The sequence below is a fragment of the Trachemys scripta genome, chromosome 7 (genome assembly GCF_013100865.1).
Source record: "Trachemys scripta elegans isolate TJP31775 chromosome 7, CAS_Tse_1.0, whole genome shotgun sequence".
In the NCBI taxonomy this organism is placed as follows: Eukaryota; Metazoa; Chordata; order Testudines; family Emydidae; genus Trachemys; species Trachemys scripta.
This window is the reverse complement of record NC_048304.1, coordinates 58,010,158-58,034,186: the sequence shown is the minus strand read 5'-3', so window position 1 is coordinate 58,034,186 and position 24,029 is coordinate 58,010,158. Positions and strand designations below refer to the sequence as shown.

General features: G+C 44.6%; 1 protein-coding gene across 3 annotated transcripts in view; it reads left to right on the top strand.

The window, feature by feature from the left end:
• Positions 1 to 1,297: 1,297 nt before the first annotated feature.
• ZFAND4 (zinc finger AN1-type containing 4) overlaps positions 1,298 to 24,029 on the top strand; it is a 39,040-nt gene continuing 16,308 nt past the window's right edge. For 2 of the 3 annotated variants that reach the window (XM_034775376.1, XM_034775374.1), the window contains exons 1-5: positions 1,298 to 1,501; positions 2,122 to 2,421; positions 11,411 to 11,486; positions 11,590 to 11,657; positions 15,873 to 16,059. In XM_034775376.1, coding sequence (XP_034631267.1) covers positions 2,238 to 2,421; positions 11,411 to 11,486; positions 11,590 to 11,657; positions 15,873 to 16,059 — 515 coding nt within the window. In that variant the 5' untranslated portion in view covers positions 1,298 to 1,501; positions 2,122 to 2,237. Of the gene's footprint in view, positions 1,502 to 2,121; positions 2,422 to 4,457; positions 4,582 to 11,410; positions 11,487 to 11,589; positions 11,658 to 15,872; positions 16,060 to 24,029 lie in introns of those variants that run through there. The other variant, XM_034775377.1, reaches the window with a different exon arrangement.

Below are 24,029 nucleotides of genomic sequence, written 5' to 3'. Positions count from 1 at the left end.
TTAGACTACAGATTGTCCCAGGCTAACTAGAATTCAATTTACGACTGGTTGAAAGTTGTTACTACTGCCTGTTCAAGCATGTGAAGTGAATTTGAGGGGGTCCTGGTCCACTTCCTATGAAGCAAGCACAAAACCCACTCTGCACTCAGAGCATTAATTATTCCTCTTGTTAGTAGTCCTAGAAGAGAGGCCAAGGCGTAAAGTTGGTCATTGAGGAGAACTTTCCTCTTAATCCTGTATGGTGTATGTCTAGCTCACAGTCAATCCCCATTAGTAAAGCCACATCTGGGAAAGCTTGGCTAGTGGTTTTGTGCTCTACCTGTTCTGTGGTTAAGGATGATGGCTCAGTGTGATGCTATACTGAAAGATGGGAGAAAGTAGATTCCACAATGAGAAGGGGATGAGAGGCCCTTGATTGACCAGTGCTGTTTCCAAGTTCTACGTGCTCTCTAATTATGAAATGCAACCTAAAGCTGGTAGATTAGCACTACTCTACCTTTTCTTTGTAACTTTTGTTTGTATGGTTTTTCTTAAAGCCCTAGGTCCTGGTGTTGGGTGGCTTATGAAAGATAATACTTACTCCTGTTATCTTGTCCAGGCACCCCTGCACTCATAACCTCTCAATGTCCCTTCCACTCCTATGATTAGAGTATGTGCTGGGCCTGAAATAAAACAACTCCCAACACCCCCTATCTCCAGTCTTTCATGCCTGTGAAGAAGAGCTTGAAACACTAAAGAGCTAAACTTTTTGTGGGGGAGGGTAAATCACATGCTGATTTTGTTTGAAGAGGTGGGGTGGGCGATACTGCCTGTGTCTAAGGGTTCAGTGCCCTATCGTAGCGTGGTTATAGCTGGTTCCTGTGAAGCAGGGCCTGATGACAAAGGACCCTCTGCCTGAACAGCTGGCTATCGGCATTGCTTAATTACTACCTGCAGAAAGAGCGGGGGAGGGGAGAGGTGGAAGTAATCAATTTCTCATATAACGGCTGCTCGACCCAACTTGGCACCATTGAAACTACATTTCCCATCAGCCCCTGGGGCTGCCAAGTTAGAACGGCGTCACGTGATTACTGTTAGCGATGGAGAGGCTGCATACGGGTCCTACTCTTCCTTCCCCTCCCTTCCTCCCCCCGTAACGACCACAACAACCAGAAAGAAGGAAGCGCTAAGGCCTGGTGGACATCCGCCCGTGCTGGTTACAGAAGCACCGCCCCTGCGGCGAGCTGATTGGGCAGCGGTTGTAAGAACGGCCGTCTCATTGGTCAGTGGGAGTGAGGGGATGTCACAAAGGATAGGTAGGCGCGGCGGCGGCGCAGGGAGCGGGCGGCGGCGGCGCAGGCGGAGGGGGTGGCTCCCCCTCCCTGTCTGTCCCCTTCTCCCGGCGGCGGTGGCTCCTTCATGAGGGCGCCCAGGGCTGGCGGCAGGTTCCCGTGAGGAGCGGTGGGCGGGGCCTGGCGCTCGTCTCCCGCTGGCCCCCGCGCGGGCCCGGCGGTAGCGGCAGGTGAGACACCCCCCCCCACACACACACACACACCCCAGGACCCGCCCCCGGGGCCGCTCTCTTGGGGGGGCGGGGAGCTCGCTGCCGGAGCAGGGGCGCTGCGCAGGGCCCGGGACCGCCCGGCAGCGATCGCTGTCTTCTTTGTTTGTAGGCGCCTCTCGCTGCCTGGCCCAGCCCGCGGGCTCCTGCAGTCCCCACGGAGCCGGGCGGCGCGGGGCCCAGGAGACGATCTGCCCAGGCGCCCCTCAAGGCAGGATCTCGCCCTGCTCCAGGAGTCCGCTCGGGGTTCCGCGTGCGCGGAGCGAGCACCGCCCTCCTCAGCTGGGGCAGGGGTCAACACTGGCACCCGGGGGATTGGCGCTTCCTAGGCACGTGCTCGGTACACCTCTTGGCGGGGCTGTGAACCAGTCCCTCTTCCGAAGCTAAAGTTTTGTCTCCGGTGGTACTGCTAAATTAGCACTGTTCGTTACACTTTTCTTTCATCGCCTGGCTGTCTGCCTTGTGGGTTTTAACTAGCGTTTTATTTAATGATTCCTTGTGTTTAAAAGTCAACAGCGAGCGATTAGTTTGTTAAAGAGCGCATCCTGCCATTGCTAAAACTGTCCTTGTGTTCTCCGTAGGTGCAACATTTGAAACATGAACAGCAATACGCGTTACCAGTTTTCAAAGCTGGAACACAGTTGTCTGCGACGTTTCCAAACTAACCTTTACACAAGGAATTTGTAAATCCTTTGTAATGGCCAACAAGAAAGAACCTCCTTTCTTCAATGATGATAACGTGGGACCGTTTCACTACAAACTTCCTTTTTATGAAACTATGGAGCTCTTCATTGAGACACTTACAGGAACGTGCTTTGAGCTGCGAGTGGCTCCCTTTGAAACAGTGATTTCTGTGAAAGCTAAAATTCAAAGATTAGAAGGTACCTGTCTCTCTCCTTTATAAAGTCAGCACATTGTATATCATTTTAAAGGAAAAGTCAACTTGCAAATGACCCTTAATTATAATTGTGCTGAAGATCAAGCTAGGGAATTAATGTAAGTGGGTGATGCTGTCCATAAATTAATTTGTAGCTAATGGTTTAGTAACCTCTGGTTTAAAGAGACTTCTGACATTTCCTGTAATTTCTTCCTCCTTGTTTTTGTACATCCTGCTAAGGTATTATAAGGGCACAGTTTATCACTAGTAAAACTTTAACAATTTATCCTTTTTTGGAGATAATTCTCTGACACAGTGAATAATATCTTAGACACAACTTTTTGGTTCACATACTAGAGTTTTAAAGCATTGGAGTTTTAATGTGAAGAAGCTGCTGATTTGTCTTGCCTATAGTTCACTGGCTGTTCCTAGGTATAGTCAGGAGGTGGACTCTGCTTTTTCTTAAAGTGACAAAGTTGCTGCATGTGTTGAAATTAAAACACCTTTGATGCTGATCTTATTCTACAGTATGTAAAAACTTTATTCAGTGAATGGGGACTTACTGTTAACTATTAGATCTAAAGCACCATGTGAAGTACGGCCCCATTCCCAGGAGGCCTAACTCTAAGGATTAAATCTACCTCCATGAAACTTTGCACTGGTGCAACTAAATCAGTGGCTTTGCACAAGTATACAGAAGGATTTGCACCAGTACCAAAGTCAGCTGTGCTGCTCTAAGCCCCATTTTATGCCAGTTTAGTATGTCTACATTAAGAGTTTTTACCAGTTTAACTACACCAATGGAGTTATACAGATATGAAGTCTAATTAAGGCCCTATCTACATGAAGGAAATTCACAAATTCTTTAACATCTTGTGGAGGCTGTGGGGATACGGGTTGCATGATGAGTGGAGGGAGAGGTTCTTATGAGGTTGGTTTTTTTTCCCCATCATGGCTGAGTATGGTGGTAGAATGCTAGCCATATCAAGCGAGTTAAAGGATTTGGGGGACAGGAGTCAGTTGCTTAATGCACAGGAGCAGGAGAGCTGCTCCAAGAAGAGGAGGAAAAGGGGCGGCAGTATGTAAGGAAAAATTCTGGAGCTGTAAGTGGAAGAAGGAAATAGCATATTAAGGTGAGCAGAGCTGGTGGTGGTAGGGAGAAAGAAGAGTAAGGAAAATGGAAATCTGTAGAAGTCCTTGAATGTGGTGAGGAAGAAGAACTTGAATTTCCTGCAGAAAAAATCTGGAGGCTAGCGAATAGGCATATTACGCTAGACATATCTAACTTGTGGGAAGATCACAATGAGAATTTGATTATCACTAAAGGTTGTGTTATAGTTACAAATAGTGCCACTTACTAGAACCTTATGATTTACGAGTTGCATTTCTCAGAGTGGGAAAGTGGTAAACTGCTTGACATTCCTGAATAATGGGTCTGATTGTATAGGCTTTAAATTACTGATAAATATACTCCACAAAAATGTGGAAGACACAGAAGTCCACCAATGCTCATCTCTGAAAATCACTTGTGTGGCTTAGTGTTCCAGAGTGGGGCTAAAAGATCCCAAGATCCCCCCCCAATGTGCTGTGTAGGGGCAGATAGGCAATTTTTCCTGACTTGCAGTTGATCAGCTTGTACATGTAAATAGAATGCCATGGTGAAACATCCCATCTTACACTGTAAATGTAAGTTACAGGCAAGTAATTACCCCCATACTATTGTGTAGGTCAGGATCTCTGAGAAGGAAATACAGAATCTGGGATTTCTGTGAGGGAAATCCAGAATGACGTTAACAGTTCCCTTACAAGATTTGCACTCAACAATGGTCAACTATAACAAATGCTGCTAGCAGAATTAAAAACTAGTAAAGAGAACTATTCTTTTGTCCGTTGCTGTATTATCAAGAGACACCAGTGCATTGTCTGCGCTGTAACCAGGCCTGAAAACAGACAGATGGGGACCAAGTAAATATGAATATTTCAAATACTGCCAAAGCCACTTTCCTACTCCCTATTTCATAATCTGACCTTCTTGGGCAGGTTTAGGGACGTGGAAATAGTTGATGTCTGCTTTAAGAAAGCTGGATATCTCACCGAGAACAGCCCCAACACCTCTCTGCTGATTTTACCTGGTATGAAGAGCACAGGTAAACTTTGATAACAGGTAAGAGCCCAAAGTTCCTCTAGCACATCTAAACCCTCAGTCTGTGTGTAACTGCTTGAAACTCAACCAGAGCTGATGTGGTGATCATGCCTTTCAGCCGCAGGTCTGTTCCCATGCATGCAGTCTGTCCCATGCAAATCACAGCAAACTTGTAAGCAAAGATTCAAACTTGTCCTAGCAAATTACACTTGATTATCTTCAAGGCAGTGACAACCTGGATTCTTGCTTCACCCAGAACAGTTCAATTGAATGAGACTTTGGAGATGCTGTAGTGAAAGAGAGAGCCTCATTTGTCTCTGATAGCAATGGCATAAGAATTTAAATGCTGTCCTAGTCAGTCTTCCTCAGAATAGGACTACTGTCAGCAACAACCTCCACCTCATCAGTTTCGCTTCCTGCAGGAATCGTATATTAAGGTAGAATGCTAGGGTAGTTAAAAAACAGCATATTGATTGATCATGGATGTGACAATAAATCACTCTGTAGATCTAGATCAGACTAACGCAAGCAAAGTGATTATAAAGTGGTAAGATTTTGGACTGCAATACAATGAAATTGTAAATATGAATTCTTTTACTAAAAACATACTGAGGAGACTGGAATAATTGGTTCTCTTCTGTTGCTGTTGGACTGAGAGTGATCCCTACCCAAGTCTCTCCAATGGCCCCGCAAGTGAACCTTTTACATTTGTAAAGTCACCCCTCAGCCCATAGTTGTCTTTCCTTAAGGCAAAATACGGAACATTTTATAAAAGGTAGAACCAAAAAAGAGAAAAAGTGTTCTTTTTAGAAATATGTTTCCTCCAGTTCTCTTCATATTCTGTATCACAAGTGCATTACGTGTAAACAGCATCAGTCTTATTTCTTACCACTTAAAGTCATAATCAACTGGTAGTTACTTTTACAGCAACCTATTGTGATGTCACAGAATTTATTTCAGTTGAAAAGCAAGCAGTGGGAATGGATTGAACTGTGCAGCTTACTCTGATTTCTTGCAGAGGCAAGCTCCACCACTGCAAATAGTGGGACTGCCTACGCTGGGGTTTATATCAGCTGTAGAAAGTAGTTCTGGCTGCTGGAATCTTGTCTACTCCTCTTGCTGTAAGAAGGTTTAAAACTGGCTTGCATTTTTTGGAAACATTTCCCCAGTGTAGATAGGGTCTCCTAGGCAAAGCAAAGATTGCTTTACCAACTCAACATCTTCAGTCAGGGACAGTAAATGTTAAAAAGTCAATTAATATCCTACAAGGACTTCTTCCAGCAGATAGTCATGCCTGGGGAAGGGTTTTGCAAATATATGATGAAAGTTCCAGTTGTATAGATTGACCTTCAGATGAATATTTGGGGTGATAAAATGCAAGGTGGAATAAAAAAAGGGAACAGACTATTTAGTTACAATACTAAATACAAACCTGTTTCCTGATCCACATGTTGTGGGGTGGAGGAGATGTTTCTGGCATCTTAAAGCAGGTACACTAAGGAAACCTGGAAGATGTAGTGAGACAGAATGGGATTGAACTTCAAGGGCTGTGTCTGACAGGCTGGCTCCAAGAGGGGAGAAAATGATAGTGTTCTGTATAGCAATGTAAATTATGCCTTTGAGGGCAGAGAGGCGGGGAGAGGACCTGGATTGCTCCCCTGGCTCTTGCAGAGCAGGTTGTCACTTGGAGTGGCAGTAGATGTTTGGAGAGAGGTAAGACCTGAATTTGCTATCACCCCCTCCCCTGAGCTCCAGTTGGCCAGCTGAGCTGATGCAACCTTGAGATATAGCTGAGCCCTACTTGCTCGGAACTGATTAGAACTGCCCAGTAGCAGGGCCACATGCTTCATAGGATGAGGAGGCTCTGTGTGATCCTCATGATCATTGCCAGCTTTATATTCCAAGTCTGTATGCAGATGTCTCATAGAAGGTAAACTACAATCCTGCAAAAGAACACCTAATGCAGCTTTCCTTGTATATGAACCTACAGAAACGGATACTACTTTATTTGCATTTTAAATGTAGGAATTGTAGGAAACAGCATAAAAGTGAGTGTGTCTATGCTTCCGTTATTGCAGACAGTAAAATTATTTTTTTTTCAGCATCCCCCACCAAAAAAAAGTACTGTCACCTTAAGAAGAATGAAAAAAATGTCTGATTCCGTGGGATTCAAGTTAGGTCATTTTGTCGCAAAAGAACATTTTGTAACAAATGATCTATTAGTTTATCAAAGTAATTGGAAATCACCCCTTCAAGGCAGACACAACCATGACAAATTCAGCCAATAAAGACTGTGTAACCAGAACTGTTAAGTTGAAAACCATTTTACTATAGAAGACTCACTGGTTTTTGCCAACTTGCTTTTGCTCATGCTGCAGACTTTAAATATGACCAATTATTAAATAGCCAGCTGAAGAAAAGGCATGTGTTGCTCTATCATGTGAAGGTTTCTCCTTCATATGTGACTTTGTCAGATTTCAAATGGGCACAGCACTACTGTCATTTCATGCCTTTTTTTCTGGCTGAAGTAAAGATATGTTGGCAGCTTCTAATGTTGAAGGGATAAAAGCGACCCCTCCCATAACCTCATGGGGACATTTCCTGTAGTTCATAATTTATTTTTTAAAAAATTGACAGTTGCTCCAAAATGTGAGCTCTGCTTCAGAATTGTTCAGTAGGCCCTGTAGCAACAGTGAACAGATACCGACTGGCTCTTTTGTGCCCTGTTCATGCTCTGTTGTGTTCTCAACTCTTGCTAGGTGTGTTGACTGCAGTGTTATGATTTTGAGAGCTTGATTCTATTCTCATATGTGCATCAAACATAATTGATGACTAAATTCCAATTTGAGGGCCAAAGCCTTTCCTCAGATATACTTGTGCAGCCTCAGTGTGCAAGGGTTGTAAATCAATGGGCCAAATTCTTCCCTCGCAGTTTATCTTGGTGATGCAGTAATCAGTAGTCAGCTTGACTTTCAGTTTGCTGGTGAGTTTACAGGGGTGGCAGCTAGAAAAAAAACATCTTGTTGATATCCAGAATCATTGACATGATATATGGAACCCTTTCTGTCATTTTATCACGCTGTGACATCTCTGCTCAACCCAGTTTTACTAGTATTTGTGTCTTGCTCTGATCTGTTGTTACTGTTCCAAACCATTGTGCTGTATCATAATATTTTGCAGCTTATATTTTTCAAAATACTAGGCAGATCTTACAAGGCATTTGGTTATCAACATTAATCATTCTTCCTGCTCTTAAACAATATAGTGTTAAAATTACACATACCTGGGCAAGATCACTTCAAAAACAAAGTTATGGAAGTTGTATCTTGCTGCAGTTTATCACAGACGTTGTACAGTGTTCCATAATGAGATCTGTGGAGGTGGTGAGTTTGGGGTCATAACTGAATATCATACATATTTGATGCCAGTTGTATCCTCGGTCACTTACTGTGTCTTTCAGTTGACGTAGTGTACTCTAGGTTATCAAGCAAACATTACAAAGAACTCATATTGTGTATTACACTATTCTGTACCCTCACTTTTGAGTATTGGAATATACAAGTAAATAGAGTATTGAGCATACAGACATTAGAATTACCAGGAGTAATTTGGTGTATTTAGTATCTGTTGTTTTACTGAAACTGCGTATAAATGGTTCTTATGAACTATAAAATATTTGAGCCTTTTATCACCAAAAAAGCAAAATTGCTCTTCACTGTTAAATGCAGGAGTTGTATTTTTCTGTTATCCTTCATACTAGGTATTCAAAGGTCAATAGAAACTAACTTATGATCTGCTTCAAATATTTGAAATGTTAGGATTAAGCTATTAAGAACAAACGTTATGTGAGCAACAACATAATGTAAAGTGTTTTGTTCGGTGATATTATTGTAGGCCAAAAATATATAGTAAGGAAAAGATCCGTTTCTCACAAATTGCCTGTACCTGGCAAACGTGCTACTTTTTGTCAGCTTCTTATGAACACTGTGCTTCTATCTGTTTAAATTGCAAAATACCCTATTATATATAAAGAGAGCTAATCATTAGAAAGTTCATGTTACTGGTCACTTAGGAACTTCTCATTAATCCAGATCTACAAAGATTGAGAACACTTATATACAGTAACCCTCCGTTATTCCTCTTTGTGGTCATAGTGATTCTGACCCACATCTGCCTTCATTGACAAACATGCACACTCATCGTGTTCCTATGGCTGAAACTGAGGGCTGAATTTGACTATGAAGCAGGATGAATTAAAATAATCAATTTAAAAAATCATTTTTACTCATTTACATGCTGCTAGTTCTTTATTTCCCATTCTGTAGTCTTAAATTGCTAAAAAGTGAATGTTTTGTAGCTTCCTAATTGCAAGTAGAATTTCAGATTTTACTATTTTTTCCTATTAAAAAGTTTCACACTTAAAATATTGCTGTATGCTGACAAAGACCAAGTCCATGGCCCCATTAACAGCCTGACCATCATAAACTCAGACACCATATTGATAAGTAAATAGACCATGCTGTATTGGTAATCAGTATCACCTTCCTATACAGTATATTGAACTGCCTCAAGTGAAGAAAGCTGAAATGTTTCACCAGCCCATATATAGTCTTCCATCCGGATTTTCAGTTTGAAGTCCATGACCCTTGTGTTTCTACGTCTTAGATGTTTCTGAAAATTCCACCCATAGGCCCCAGCCTCAGCCTGATTTAAATCACTCGATCCTGCCAAGGAGTAGTTACATCTCAGTTGTATGCAAGAACAGCATCCTCTTCCATATTTCTTCTGTCACAACACAACTCAATTTTCAGTGTTTCAGAGGATGAAGGGACGTGTACATACTACAATGTAATTTTAATGTTTGGCTATGAAGAGCCATTTGGATAAACATCATAAATTCTTATCTGAATGTATTCATAAGGCCAAGTAACCCTTTCTCAGTGTGTTAATTGTCCTATGGAGGAATCTTACTAGTGCCAGGAGGAGCGCAAACCATAAAATGGGTTTGATTTTTTTTACGTTTCCACCTTACTAGGCCACTAGGAAAAGAATATGTATAGGAGCAACAGAGATGCAAAAACTAAGGATTCTCCACTGCTGTGTTTTGGGAGGTATTTGCATGATTTAGAGAGTGCTAGCTTTTTGCGTCCAGTGCCATGACCCTTGTGCCTCAGTGTGAAGATTAGTGTTTCCACTGCTCCTGCAGGCAGGCAGTATGTGGTTTCCATATAGTTTCATTCTACTTACTATATTTGTAGAATGTTTTTAATGAAGTCTTAGAATGTACTGTACTTTGTGTGGGTCATTTGGACAGAATTGCTTCCACCTGACACTTTGTTAATTTTCAAAGGCCCAGCAGACGGATCAACATGCTAACTGTGATTTGTGCCTTTGGCTATCTACCTTTCAATCTTAAATAACTTGCCGATTACAAATATTTTTCCTTTCAAACTTGTCTGGTTGTGAGTTTACCCAAGAAATCAAGACTGGAAACTGTCACTCTCCTTTTAGGAAGGTATAAAGGGTCATTACTGAACTCTGTACAGTTTGCTTTAAATGGGTGTCAAACTATAAATGAGTTGTCCATACACATGGAGGGAAAACAAAGTTAGCCAGCAAGTGAAACATATGACTTCCTGTAATTTCCAGTGCAAAACACAGACCTCATGTACACTGCTGCTTCTCAGCACTCAACCCTGTTTCCTTTTAATAATACCCTGTCATGTCAGATTTGTCCTAAAATGTTGGTGTGGTTTAATAACAAGCTTTATCAGACATAAGACTAGTAAAGTGTTTCTGTAATTTAAAAAACAGACCTGTGAGTGTTTGCAGTGCAAAATTTGCACAGCCGTGGATCCTGCACCGGGATCTGAAACTTCAGATTTAGCAGACACAGAAGTAAAAACACTATTAACTGGTGAAGCCTGGTCTAACTAGGGCTGCCATGGGTGGGCAATCTTTATCTAAAACACTGAAGTGTAGCCATTGGCTATTATCCAAGGTAAGGGATGATCTGACAGACAAGTTTCTGTATCCGTAACTGGTCAGAGTCAGAAGCCTTATTCTAACTTGCTGCCAAGGCTCAAAGACCTTGTCTACACTGGTGGCAGCTTGAAGGATACATGCTGCTACACACAGCAGTGAAGGGCAGGCTGTGTCCACGCTGTGGCATGTTGCTATACAAGGCAGTGAATGCCTCTGGCAGGTGGGAGGCAGTTGGGAAAGGCTTGAGCAGCAGGGACCCCACTGCTTTTCCCTGCCACTGGAGTCTCACTGTGGTGGGGAAAGGCTCTGCTGGCAAGGAGGCAGCAGGATACTACACTGCTAAAAGTGAAGATGTGGGAGGCACTGTGCTTGGGTGTGTAGAAAGCCATATAGTGTGTGTACCCTAGGGTTCTGGCATGTCTGTACTCACCTAAGCAATACCTCACTGGCTACACAGCTAGTAAGGGTGTAAGCAGCAGGACATTCAGTGTCTGCACACTGCCATAAGTATAGATTTACTCAAAGTGTGTGCACAAGATTCAGGGGGTAGGAACTGGATGACTGAAATACCACAGAAGCATTTGGGAAGCCATTGAGTAAGGCCACATTTGCTGTAGCTTAAGCTGTGCTAGTATGGGTGTGCCTTCCTGAGTTGCAGTGCACCTCAACTTGCAGTGTAGACAAACCCTAACTATGGGTGGTAGCTCTTTAGTCTAAGTTATAGTCCTCGCAATGTATTTAAATGCGTGCCTAATGTCTGGCAAGTGGTGTGGCTGGAAAACTCAACCAGTTTTTAGTCTCTCTGAAGAAGATTCTACAGTGATTTTATACTAATTGACTGACTTTTAATGTTGTCTTTTTGAAGGTATTCCTGTCTCTCAGCAGCACTTAATTTGGAATAATGTGGAGTTGGAGGATGACTATTGCTTGAATGATTATAAGTGAGTATAAGATAAAACTAAAACTAACTGTTCCAAATAGAACTATTACTATTGAAAACTGAGAGTACTACAGAACTTCACCTTTTTTGTTGACTATTTGCAGCATTTCAGAAGGTTGCACTTTGAAGCTGGTACTGGCTATGCGAGGTGGGCCTATTAACACTAGAAGAGGTAGGTACAAGTTTGTTTGTGTTGGTTTCATGTGATGAATCAAGACAATCTAATAATGACTCTTACACAAATGCTCATAACTGTAGACCATTGTATTTTAGTCAAGCTTTTTGGCTGAATGGACTTTGATTGTAAAGGAATTGAAAGATTTTTGAGGAATATATAAGGGTCTCTTCACCCATCTTTCATTTGTAATATTTTGTGTTTTTAAAAGCCATTAGCCCAAACCCATTAGCCTAAAGGAAACTCTTGATGTGAAGTTGGATTAGACTTTGAAAAGTGAATATTGCAATAAAACTATTGACTTGGCTGCCTCACACATCCTGAACTGCATGTCTTACAGTATAAATTTAATGATACAATAAAGTATTAATCTATAAATTTAACTGGAAAAGTTGGGATAGATAATATGTACACGTTATGGTGGGATTTCCAAAGGAGACTTTTATGGAGTTGGATGCCAACTGAAATCCCCAAATTCCTAACTAACATTGAAAAATCTCTGCTATCATGGCTAAGTTCCCATTCTGTTGGAATGGTTAAATTCTGCATGTCCTAATTGTGTAACGTGAAATGTGAAAATATATTATGCGTTGGTAAAGGGACACATCTTAAAAATCATGCTTGCCTAAAAATGTATCTTCTGGTGTTTTATAACACTAAGATTATTATTAGCAAAGTTATTAGATTATTACTTTTACTTTTTTTCATTTAGCACACTTGTGCATAGTCTGTCGAACTTGGACATGGGTGCTACATGTTACTAACTCACTTTATAAAACTGGCTATATTTCAAGTCAGTATGCCTTAAAAAAAAAAAAAAAAAAAAAGAGTAGTATCAGGAATCCAGAGCTATTTGGAGTGTAGACATTATGGGAGCCTTTGCTTCAATACATGCCATTGTGTTTTGAGATCACATTAGCTTCCCTATGGAGAGGTTTGTTTTTTCAGAGCCCTGAGATTTGATTGTTTCTATTATCTTCATTGCTTACTTCAGTGGCAGTTCTTCCTCAGCCCGACATAAGTTAACTCTTTGTTTTATTATCCATTTTTCAGGCTGAGTTACATTAGCACAGAACTCTAGAGGAGTCGTCCTAATGAGGTCCATCCTTACCTAATAATCTGAAGTTCTGTAGTGCGTCCCTAGTCATGAAGGAAAGAGTAGGGCAGTAATTTTGGCAACACATGGTCTTGCCAGCTTCTGCATTTCACATGACCCAACACATCATTTGTTTGCATGTAAACTATTCTCAATTTTTAATAGTCTAGCGAAAAGGGAAGCAAAAAGGAGGATATAAAGTTTAATTGCTGAAAATGCAGAATGGGTTTTGAGAAGGGCAGCAAAGTAGAGCTACTGACTTCAAATAGTGTCATGAATGGACTGCACTTTAAATGCTGATGAAAATACGTGCACAGGACTGCCTCTATACTGATTCTGAACTAGAAATGTGATAGACTGATTCAGGGGTCGGCACCACCATGTTGTGCAACCGACATTTGACAAAATTACTGTACTTGGTGTTGGACATGGGGAAGGGGGTTTTATGTCATTCACTCATGCAATTTTTTGAAAATTTAACATGGACCTCAGAATTTTTACCACGGACATGTTGCTGATCCCTGGACTGATTTGTTTTTGCTTTTTAATTTTCAAACTTTCTGAACCTAGCATAGTTGGACAATGCAATTTTTAGGTGACTCTCATCCAAAGAGATGACAGCTGGGGTTCAAGGTTGGAAAACAGTTCATGCTCACAAAGCATATATACAAGGACACCCAGATCTTTTTGCAAACGCCCCCTTCAGCAATATTCTGAAATAGCTTGGAGGTCGAAGAGCATTGCAGTTTGAGCATGAGAATTATCACACCAAACATTCTCTTATGACTTCAGAATCTCCGTGCCCTGTGAATGGCAGCTCTTAAACTGCAGCAGGGTTACCCAAGCATGTCATGCTGACGCCTCTTTTGCTTATTACTACATACAGATGGGGCCGCAGCCTAGCCTGGGATAGGTAAAGCATTGTTATGTGATAAAAACCCACAGAGGCATGAAAGCGGAAAGTGAGGAAATCCCTTTGCTATTTTCACTTGTAAAGCACACTGTAGAAGACAACTTTACACATCTTGTAGGGGATTCACATCTAATCAGGCTTAAATGAGTTCAACTTTCAAAGGCAATTAAAAATAATCTGCCTGACAGAGCTTTCATATAATGAAACCTCAGTTACAATGTCACTGTAAGTACAATCTACCATACATAACTGTAAAAATGCCTTGTTTTACAAAACTCTGCTCTAGTCTTTTCACTGCAGGCTTGTAGGTTGAGTTATTTTCATAGGAGAATTACATTAGTCTTTATTTCTAAAGGTGCTCCTTGCTCTAATCATACTCTGGCAAAGCTGAAGGTAGAATGGGTCGCACCCTTCTAAATAAACTGTAAAGCAGTTTGTTGTAAATTTCAGTCACTTAACAGGCTTCTAGGATTCCTCAAAAACTAATCTCTTTGCCAGAAAAAGCATTCAGCTCAATATACTTAAAACATAGTGAGCACTGTTGGGATTATTTTCTCTAATTCAGATTAGAGTAATCAAATCTAACCTCACTTTTCCTCATTTTAGAATAGTAAAATTAATCAAGGTTTAAAACCCCAAAGTGGGTCTGATTTCATTGGTTTTTGTATCCTCTGCTCACTTTCAAATGAGATTTAAATATTTTAGGGGGAAGTTTATATTTAAGGTTTTCTTATCAGTCTCTCTAGGTATTGGTTCTAATTAATTTATTTTACTTATAAATCTAGTTAGTAGAATTCTCCACCCTTAACTAGCTAACTTTTTTTTCTCCTCTGTCTTTCTATCCCATCCTTGGACATCTGAAGGCCCCTCTGTGTTTGGTCTGCCATTCCCTTTTGTGTCGTGCTCCACATCTCCTATGAAAGTACGGCAGTGCTGGGGGAAAAGGTGTGCTTTCTGTCCAAAGCCACCATTGTGTGCGGGACTTCTCTCTTCTTCTGTTGTAGGCAGTTAGGAAGAGGCAGCGTCTGATGCCAGATCTTCAGTAACTAAGCAGGATCTCATGGTCTGCTCATTTATCTCATTCCACGCTTTCCCATATGTGGAATTCTGCTTGGAGCTGCTGCTGGTGATGTGGGGTCTGCTTCAATAAGAGGAGTCAACAAAGGGAGGGGCTAGTAATGGAAAGGGGAGGAGAGCCAGACAGATGAATAGGGGATAATAACAAACACCTTCATTTTAGGTTGCGCTTTGTACCATTCTGGTCAACTGTTTCTGGCACCTGAGCTTTAAAAATAATCCTACCTCAAAGCTGTCCCCAAGTGTTTGGGGGGGAGAGGATAGCTCAGTGGTTTGAGCATTGGCCTGCTAAACCCAGGGTTGTGAGTTCAATACTTGAGGGGGCCACTTAGGGATCTGGGGCAAAATCAGTACTTGGTCCTGCTAGTGAAGGCAGGGGGCTGGACTCGATGACCTTTCAGGGTCTCTTCCAGTTCTATGAGATAGGTATATCTCCATATATTATTATTATTTATTTTATTATTATAATGCACACAATGATGTGGTCAAAGCATTCATGCCATAGCTTTCCTAAATGTTGTAGCAGGTGCTACTGGACTTCCTGTGACTATAATTTCCTTTTAAAAGATCAGTGAGTGACTGAAAGGTAGCTGTGATGTGGATTTTAATGTCTCTGACAGGAGGAATGTAGGTGCTTGTGAAGCTGGGTGATAAAACCCTGTCTCAGGTAGCTAGAGGCTCATAGCTGTCAGCATTTAGACATGTCAACTCGGGGAGGCTCCATTGGTTCCTCTGGGCTAACTGCCAGCAGTCACTGAAGTCCCCTAGAGAGTGGAGATATAAACATAGCAGGGAGAGGTGTGGGAACTTGAGCTAGGTACTAGAGTGCTTCAGACTCTTGAATGCACTCCCACAAATGACTTGGAACCACAGGGAGTTCAAACTACATCTATGCAGGTGTTTTATGTTTGAGTGCTGGCTGAAAAAACTCATTTTAGGTTGAACAGTTCAAGTTGTGCAGATTACTGTTTTCTTCCTGAAGACTGTTCCATCAGTGACATTTTCAGACCATCACTGTAGATTTCTTAAACACAGTATGCAGGTTGAGGTGTTCTACCTCAGCCTCTTTGAGGGATTAGACTTCAAAGTTGAAATAGACTGTTTTTCATTCTGTTTTCTCCTATAGTTCCTGTGGAAGACCCTATTAGGGAAATGGCTGAATACATGGACCCCAGTCGAGATGAGGTCTGGGAGAAGGGGCCATCCAACAAACAGGTTACCTTCTTGGTGTACCGGGAAGGAGATCAGTTGAATTTCTTCCGTGTTGTAGACAGGGGGGATGGCACTTTAACACCATTATCTGAATCTTTAAGGTAAAAAGTGGGTTTTGATGTCTGGTTTCAGAGGGGGGAAAGCTGTACGACTTTTCAGCTGTTATTCCTTAACTTGTGTCCAAAGAATATTTAGACTGCCACAAGCATTACTATTACTGATCAAATTTGCAGATGACACAAAGCTTGGGGGGGGTAGGGGGGGAGTTGCAGACACTTTGGAGAATAGAGCTAAAATTCAAAGGGATCTTGATAAATTGGAGAACTGAGCTGTAGACAACAAATTAAAATTAAACAAAGGCAAGGTGCTACACTTTGGGAATTAAAACCAAATGCATAAACGCTGAATGGAGGATAACTGGCTTGGCAGCAGCACTGCAGAGAAGGATCTGGGAGTTGTGGTGGATCACAACTTCAACATGAGTCAGCAGTGTGAGTGGCAAAAAAAGCAAATGCGGTTTTGGGATGCATTAACAGAGGCATAGCTTGCAAGTCACAGGAGGTGACAGTACCGCTCTACTCGGCACTGGTTAGGCCTCAGCTGGAGTACTGTGTCCAATTTTGGTCACCAGTGTATAGAAAGGACATAAAGAAGCTGGAAAGGATCCAGACACAAGCATCAAAGACGATCAAATGGATGGAATGCAAACCATGTGAGCGAAGATTGAAGGAACTGGGTATGTTCAGTTTGGAAAAGAGGAGACTAAGGGGGGACGTGATAGCAGTCTTCAGATATTTGAAAGGCTGTCATAAAAAGATGGAGAAATGTTGTTTTCTCTTGTCACGGGGGCAGGACAAGAGGCAATGGGTTCAAACTACAGCATAGCAGATTTAAGTTAAATCCCAATCCCAGGAAAAGCTTCCTAACTGTAAGAAGACAATGGATCAGACTGCCTAGGAAGGTTGTTGAAGCTCCTTCACTGGAGGTTTTCAAAAGGATGTTGGATAGCTGTCTGTCTTGCATTGTTTAGACACGATGAATCCTGCGTCTTGGCAGGGGATAAGACTAGATAACCCTTCTGGTCCCGTGTAACTATGGTTCTATGATTAGTATTTAAATATATAAAATATAACAGTGTTTAAGTTGGATGTCCTAACTAAGCAGCAAGACTGCAGAGGATGTAGTAATGCTGACTGATATTCTCTCTTTCTCAATACAAAGTGAAACAAAGCTGACTTGGCCTCCCAGAGCAATCCAGAATTTCCATCTCTGTTGAGAGCAAACTTGGAAACAGATACAAAAGAAATGTTGCTTCAGTACTTTTTCCCCTCTATATAAAGTTGCATGTGTAGTTTTATAAACATTTGCTCCTCTCACAGCCCAAACTTTTTTTCTTTACCTATCCTGCAGTGAAGTCATAGTCATGTATAGAAGTCAGATTGGCAACTGGAAGTGGTAGGGTCCTACCCAAGTTTTGCCTTCAGTTCCCAAGCAGCTGGATTTTTTTGCTGAAATGATCAGTATTGAAATAGTACTGTTGACAGCTACAGTCGGGCTTTGTTTAGCTGAACGCTGTTGAGGCATCAGGTCCATCACAGGTGGCCAGCTGTGATAGAACTTAGGGACCATCAGCACCAAAGCTACAAGTCTCTATCACCTTAACTGGAAAATTAACTTTATTAGCTGACATTCAGTAGTAGGCTGCTACCAGTGCAGAGGCCAGCAACTTGAGACATGATGACATGCATTAAGCCAGTGTAATACATAATGACAAAATCTTAATTTTTGTTCAGACTTAATAGTATCAGAGAATTTAGGAATCTGTTAGTAAAACATTTCTAATTCTTTAAAATCTTCTGGTAGCTGAGTTAAAAGTTCAGCTGCCTGTTCTGCTTCCATTTGTGCTTGCATGTCGGTTGGCAAAATCAAGGGTGGTTCTTCAAGTGCTTGCTCACGTCCATTCCATTGTAGGTGTGTGTGCTCGCCATATGCACTGGTGCCAGAAGTTTTTCCTTCAGTGGTAGCCGTAGGGCACCGGCTCTGGCACCCTCTGGACTGGCGCGCATATGCGCTGGTATAAGGGATGCCACTGGCTCCTCCCTCCCTCCCTCAGTTCCTTACCACCAGTGACAGTGCTTCAGCAAGATTTCCTAATTTGTTGTATATAATTTTTCAAAGTTGCATAGTTAATAGTTCCCTTAGTGTTAAATTAGAAATAGTTAATTAGTCCCGTATGGGACTCAGCCTAGGGACAGGCATGCCACGGTCTCTGGGCTTCAGACCTCGTGAAAGTTGCAAAAACCCCATGCCAGTCAATGATTCCCATAGAAGCTGCCTGAAATGTTTGGGGGAAACCCCCCTGAGCGACAAGGGTTGGATTTGCATGAACTTTAGGCCGCTGACCAAAAAGGAGCGGAACATTCGTATTCGAGCGCTCCTTATGGAGTCAGCCCTCGCACCGGCCTCGAAGCCGACGAGATCGGATTCTGCTCCAAGCACTGTGGCCTAAATGTGGAGTGTGCCTCTGGCAGCGACCGGCGCCGATCGCCGTCCCCGGTACTGGCTAAAAAGCAAAGGAAGGCCGGGAGGGGGCATTCTTCTGGGTCCCATGAAGGGAAGGAGAGAGTCAGAGGAGCAGACCCCGCATGGGGTAGCTCTTCGTCTCCGGATGGTGGCCGGGCTCCGATTCCCGCTGAGCTGTCGAGCCTGCTTCAAGACCCATCCCGGAGGCCTTTCAGGCAGCTAAGGACATACTGTCCCTTCCGGTGTCACCCACGCCGGCTGCTGAGATGCCCTGTTCAAGGAGTAAACCCGCCTTCGGACCTTTCCAATGGACTCCATCAGTGCGGCACTGCTCCTTGCCTCAGGGGGTGCCCCGTCAGCCCTTGTCTGAACAGCACCACCAGCCCCCGGACGGAGGTCGGCTTATCTGCCAGAGTTCCTGGCATTTGTCCCTGGACTCTAGGCACAGTTTCTCAGGCGTCAGTCACCAGTGGTCTGACGCAGAGGCGCGGCACCAGTCCCCAGAGCCCCAGTGCTGGGAGTACCTGAGCCATTCTTCCAGCTCATGGCATCTTTCTGGAGGGTTGAGATGTTGGTCCCTGGAGCCCCGTCACCGATACGGTTCACTGTGGGCATGTCGACATTCTCCGACACATCGGTCTTCTCACTCCCTATTTACAGAGTGGCACCACTCTAAACATGAGGCATCAATTGGGGTATTGTTGCTAATCCACCAAACGCTGCGGCCTGTCACCAGGGTTGTAACACCGAGAGCCATGACCCCTGTACAGGTCCTCAGTGGAGGTCCACGGCCAGAGCTGACGGGATCAGGGTAGGTAAGCGGCCTCGGTACTGTCCTCATCCCCCAGACAAGTCTCTCCTTCGGGCTTGGACAGCAAGGAGGAGACCCTGCCTATAGGCCAAGGCCACTCACCACGGGCATCGGCATTCCCCTCTGGGCCACCAGTGGCAGCATGGCCCCAGGGTCAGTGGTCTGACCTCTGGCATCTATGGAACCCCTGGGGGTTTCCCCACCAGTTGCAGGGGCATAGGTCGGTCTTGGGGGCATCTGAAAGACAGTCAGCAACAGTCTCCTGCCTACCCCCTGACTTGGATGCGGAGTCAGAGCAGGCTCCCTAGGGCCAGCCAGAATTGGCGGAGTTGGCAGACCTGCCGCCGCCTCCTCCTCATCTTCGCCCAATGAGGTGATAGCGGGGCCTACCAGGAGCTTTGGAAGAGGGTTTCCTCAAACCTGGGGCTGGAAGCTGAGGAACTGGCAGAACCCTTGGATTCCCTGTTCGATGTGCCAAGGGCAGCAGCTCTCTCCAAGGTGGCATTGCCGGTGCACAAGGGAGTGGTGAAAATTACGAAGGCCCTGTGGCAGATAGGGGACAGGGAGGAGGCTATCTCCAAGTGGGTGGAAAGAAAATACTACATCCCCGCTAAGGGATGAGTATCTTTATATCCACCCTGCCCCAAGATCACTGGTTGTGTCAGCAGCCAATGAGCACTCTAGACAGGGCCAACTGGGATCAACGCCTAAGAACAAGGAGGCAAAGAGGCTTGATCTCTTTGGTAGCAAAATTTATTCTATGTCCAGCCTCCAGCTGAGAGTAGTCAACCATCAGGCCTTACTTGGCTGTTACAATTTTAATATTTGGCAGTCCATGCCCAAGTTTACAGATTCGCTGCCAGAGAAACCCAGGAAGGAATTCCTGGCTATCCTTGATGAGGGCAGAGCTGTGGCCAGGGCAGCCCGCCAAGCAGACTCAGTTGCGGCAGACTCTGCAGCCCGGACTGTGGCTTCGGCCATTTCTATGAGGCCCTGGTTGCAGTCAACAGGTCTATTGATGGTGGTTCAACAATCCATCCAGGACTTCCCATTCGATGGCCTGACACTGTTTTCAGAACAGACAGACAGTAAATTACATGACCTGAAAAATTTTAGAGCTACCTTGCGCTTCCTGGGCCCTCACACACTGGGGACGACGAGGAAGCAGTTTAAGCTGCAAGAGCCCCACAGGTTCAGGACCTGACCTCGGTCAGAGCCCTTCTGCAAGAAGGGCAAGGGCTATAAGCGCCGGCAAGGGTTAAGCGCCAGCATCCTCTGCTCACTCAAGCTCCACCCGTAACCAGCTGGGTAACAAGCAGGCATTTTGAGGGTACGCTTGAAGGCAACGTTCTAGCCTGTGTCCTGGATCCTGCTTCCCTGTTGTTTTCCAACTGTTTGTCCCCTTTCCTCCCTGCCTGTGCCTCTCTCACATCAGACCAGTGGGTCCTCAGCACAGTAGCAGGGGGATATAACCTCCAGTTTATTTTTATTCCACCCTTCCTCCCCATCCCTCTTCTCATGAGCATCTGCTCACTCAGGAGGTACAGGGCCTTCTGCAGGTGGGAGCCGTGGAGGAAGTCCCTCTGCACTTGAGGGGGAAAGGATTTTACTCCGCAATTTTTTTATCCTAAAAGCCAAGGGGGGTCTATACCCTGTCCTTGACCTGCAGAGCCTCAACCAGTATCTCAAGAAGTTGAAGTTCTGCATGGTCTCCTTGGCCTCCATCATTCCTTCCCTGGATCCAGGAGACTGGCATGCTGCCCCTTGATCTGAAAGACACTTTCACATATTGATATTTCACGGACACACATGGTTCCTACGTTTTGTAGTTGGGACCGCCCACTACCAATTCGCAGTGCTCCTTTTTGGCCTAACAACGGTGCCAAGGATGTTTACTAAATGCACGTCGGTGGTGGCGGCCTATCTCAGATGTCGGGGTATCCAGATCTATCCATTCATCAATGACTGGCTCATCAAGGGCTGCTCCAGGATCAGGATCCGGGTCCAGGTCCAGCGCAACGTTGAGACGTTGTGAGCCACTTGTCAAGCTCTGGGCCTGTTGATAAACTAACAAAAATCAACGGTGATCCTGGTCCAACAGATAGAGTTTATTGGAGTGGTGCTCGACTCTACCTGAGCCAGAACGTTCCTGCCAGAGGCCAGGTTCAGGGCAATGTCAGATCTGATTGCCAGCGTCACCGCACACCCTCTCACCACTGCCCGGGTCTGTCTTAGACTCTTGGGGCACATGGCAGCATGCACGTTCATTATCCGACATGTGAGACTCAGGGTGCATCCCCTCCAGATGTGGCTGGCGTTGGTCCACTCCCCGGCCAGACATTACCTAGACAAGGTCATCACGATCCCTCCATGGATACTTACCTCTCTGCATTGGTGGTCCAACCTGATTCAGGTGGTGGAAGGTGTACCGTTTGCGAGCCTGCGACTCATGGTCTTCCTAATTTTGGATGCATCCGACCTTGGGCATCTTGGTACGCTGCAGATTCAAGGGTTATGGTCTCGAAAGGAGCTTGTGTTGCATATAAACATTAGGGAGCTCAGAGCCATCTGCCTGGCTTGCAGTGTATTCCATCTCCAACTTTCCGGGCGGTGCAGATGTTGATGGACAATGTGGCCTCCATGTTCTATGTCAACAGGCAGAGGGGAGCTTGATTGTCAGCTCTGTGCCAGGAGGCCCTCCATCTGTGGGACTTCTGGATCTGGCATGCAATCCACTTGGAAGTCTCACAACTCCCCGGCGTCAGGAACATGCTGGTGGATCACCTCAGCAGGTCCTTCTCTCATCACGAGTGGTCACTTCACTTGTAGGTTGTCAGAATGCTCTTTCAGAAGTGGGGAGCTCCCCGAGTGGACCCATTTGCCACCAGACAGAATAGAAAGTGACATCAGTTTTGTTCTCTCCAAGGCCTCGGCAGAGGCTTACTTATCCGATGCCTTTCTTCTGTCATGGTCAGGAGACCTGATGTACACCTCCCCACCAATTCCACTCATCAGCAAAGTCCTCCTAAAGATCAAGAGGGACAAGGCACAGTTCATTATGATTGCCCCAGCATGGCCTTACCAGCATTGGTTCGGCATGCTCAATCACCTGGTTGTAGCAGCCCCATGGCCATGTCCCAGCCGCCCAGACCTACTCTCACAGGATCGTGGTAGATTCCTGCACCCGAACCGAACCTCTTCACCTCACAGCTTGGATGCTATGTGGCTGAATCCAGAGAAACAAGCCTACCATAGTCAGGTACAGCAGGCTCTCTTGGAGAGCAGAAAGCCCTCCATTGGAGCAACTTGCCTGGCAAAGTGGAAGCGTTTCTCCTGCTTGGGCGTTGGAGTGGAATATCTCCCCAATCCAGTCGTCTCTGCAGTACATCCTGGATTACCTGCTTCACTTAAAGCATCAGGGCCTCGCTTCTCTTTGATCAAGGTGCACCTGGCTGCCATAATGGCCTTCCATCCTTGCATCCAGGGTAGATCGGTGTTCTTGCATGAGATGTCAGTCAGGTTCCTGAAAGGCCTTGAAAGACTCTTTCCACTGGTCTGGGACCCGGTTCCCCAATGGGACCTCAACCTGGTCCTCTCTAGGCTCCCTTGTCCGCCCTTTGAGCCTATGGCTTCTTGTTTCCTTTCCCACTCATGGTGGAAGGTTGCATTCCTTGAAGCTATTACCTTGGTGAGATGTGTCTCCGAAATTAAAGCCATCACTTCGGAGCCCCCATACACAATATTCTACAAGGACAAGGTCCAGCTGTGGCCTCATCCAGCCTTTCTGCCAAAAGTGGTGTCATACTTCTATGTCAACCAGGATATCTTCCTCTTGGTGTTCTGTCCAAAGCCTCACATGACCAATGAGGAGAGGTGGCTAGATACTCTAGATGTCAGGCGCACCCTGGCATTCTACCTGGAGTGCACAAAGCCCTTTCACAGATTGACCAAGCTCTTTATCGCAATAGCTGACAGGATGAAGGGCCTTCCGGTGTCTTCTCAGAGGATTTTGAATTGGATCACTGCCTGCATCCGTACTTGTTACGAGATGGCGCAGGTTGGGCCTCCACAGATAGTGAAGGCTCGCTCGACTAGGGCTCAGGTGTCTTCGGCAGCTTTCCTGGCACACATCCCTATCCAGGACATCTGCAGAGCCCCGATGTGGTCTTCAGTACACATGTTCACAACACATTACATCATCACCCAGCAAGCCAGAGATGATGCTGGATTTGGCAGAGCTGTATTGCAATCAATGCGTCCCTGGACTCTGAACCCACCTTCGATGATACTGCTTGGGAGTCACCTACAATGGAATGGACATGAGCAAGCCCTTGAAGTTAAAAAGATGGTTACCTTTCGTAACTGTTGTTCTTTGAGATGTTACTCATGTCCATTCCATGACCCACCCTCCTTCCCCTCTGTGAGTGTTGCGGCAAGAAGGAACTGAGGGAGGGGGAAGCCAGTAACGCTCTTTATACTGGCGCATACGCATGCCACTCCAGAGGATGCCAGAGCTAGTCCCCTATAGATACTACTGAGGGAAAAACTTCCGGCACCGGTGCATGTGGCAAGCACACATACCTACAATGGAATGGACATGAGCAACACAGCTCGAAGAACAACAGTTACCAAAGGTAACCATCTTTTTCTAAATGAGTTTAGATTTTTTTTCCCCTTTTTTGCCACTGATTCAGCCAACAGTTAAAAGTTGAATCTCTTGAGTTACTAAGATGAAAA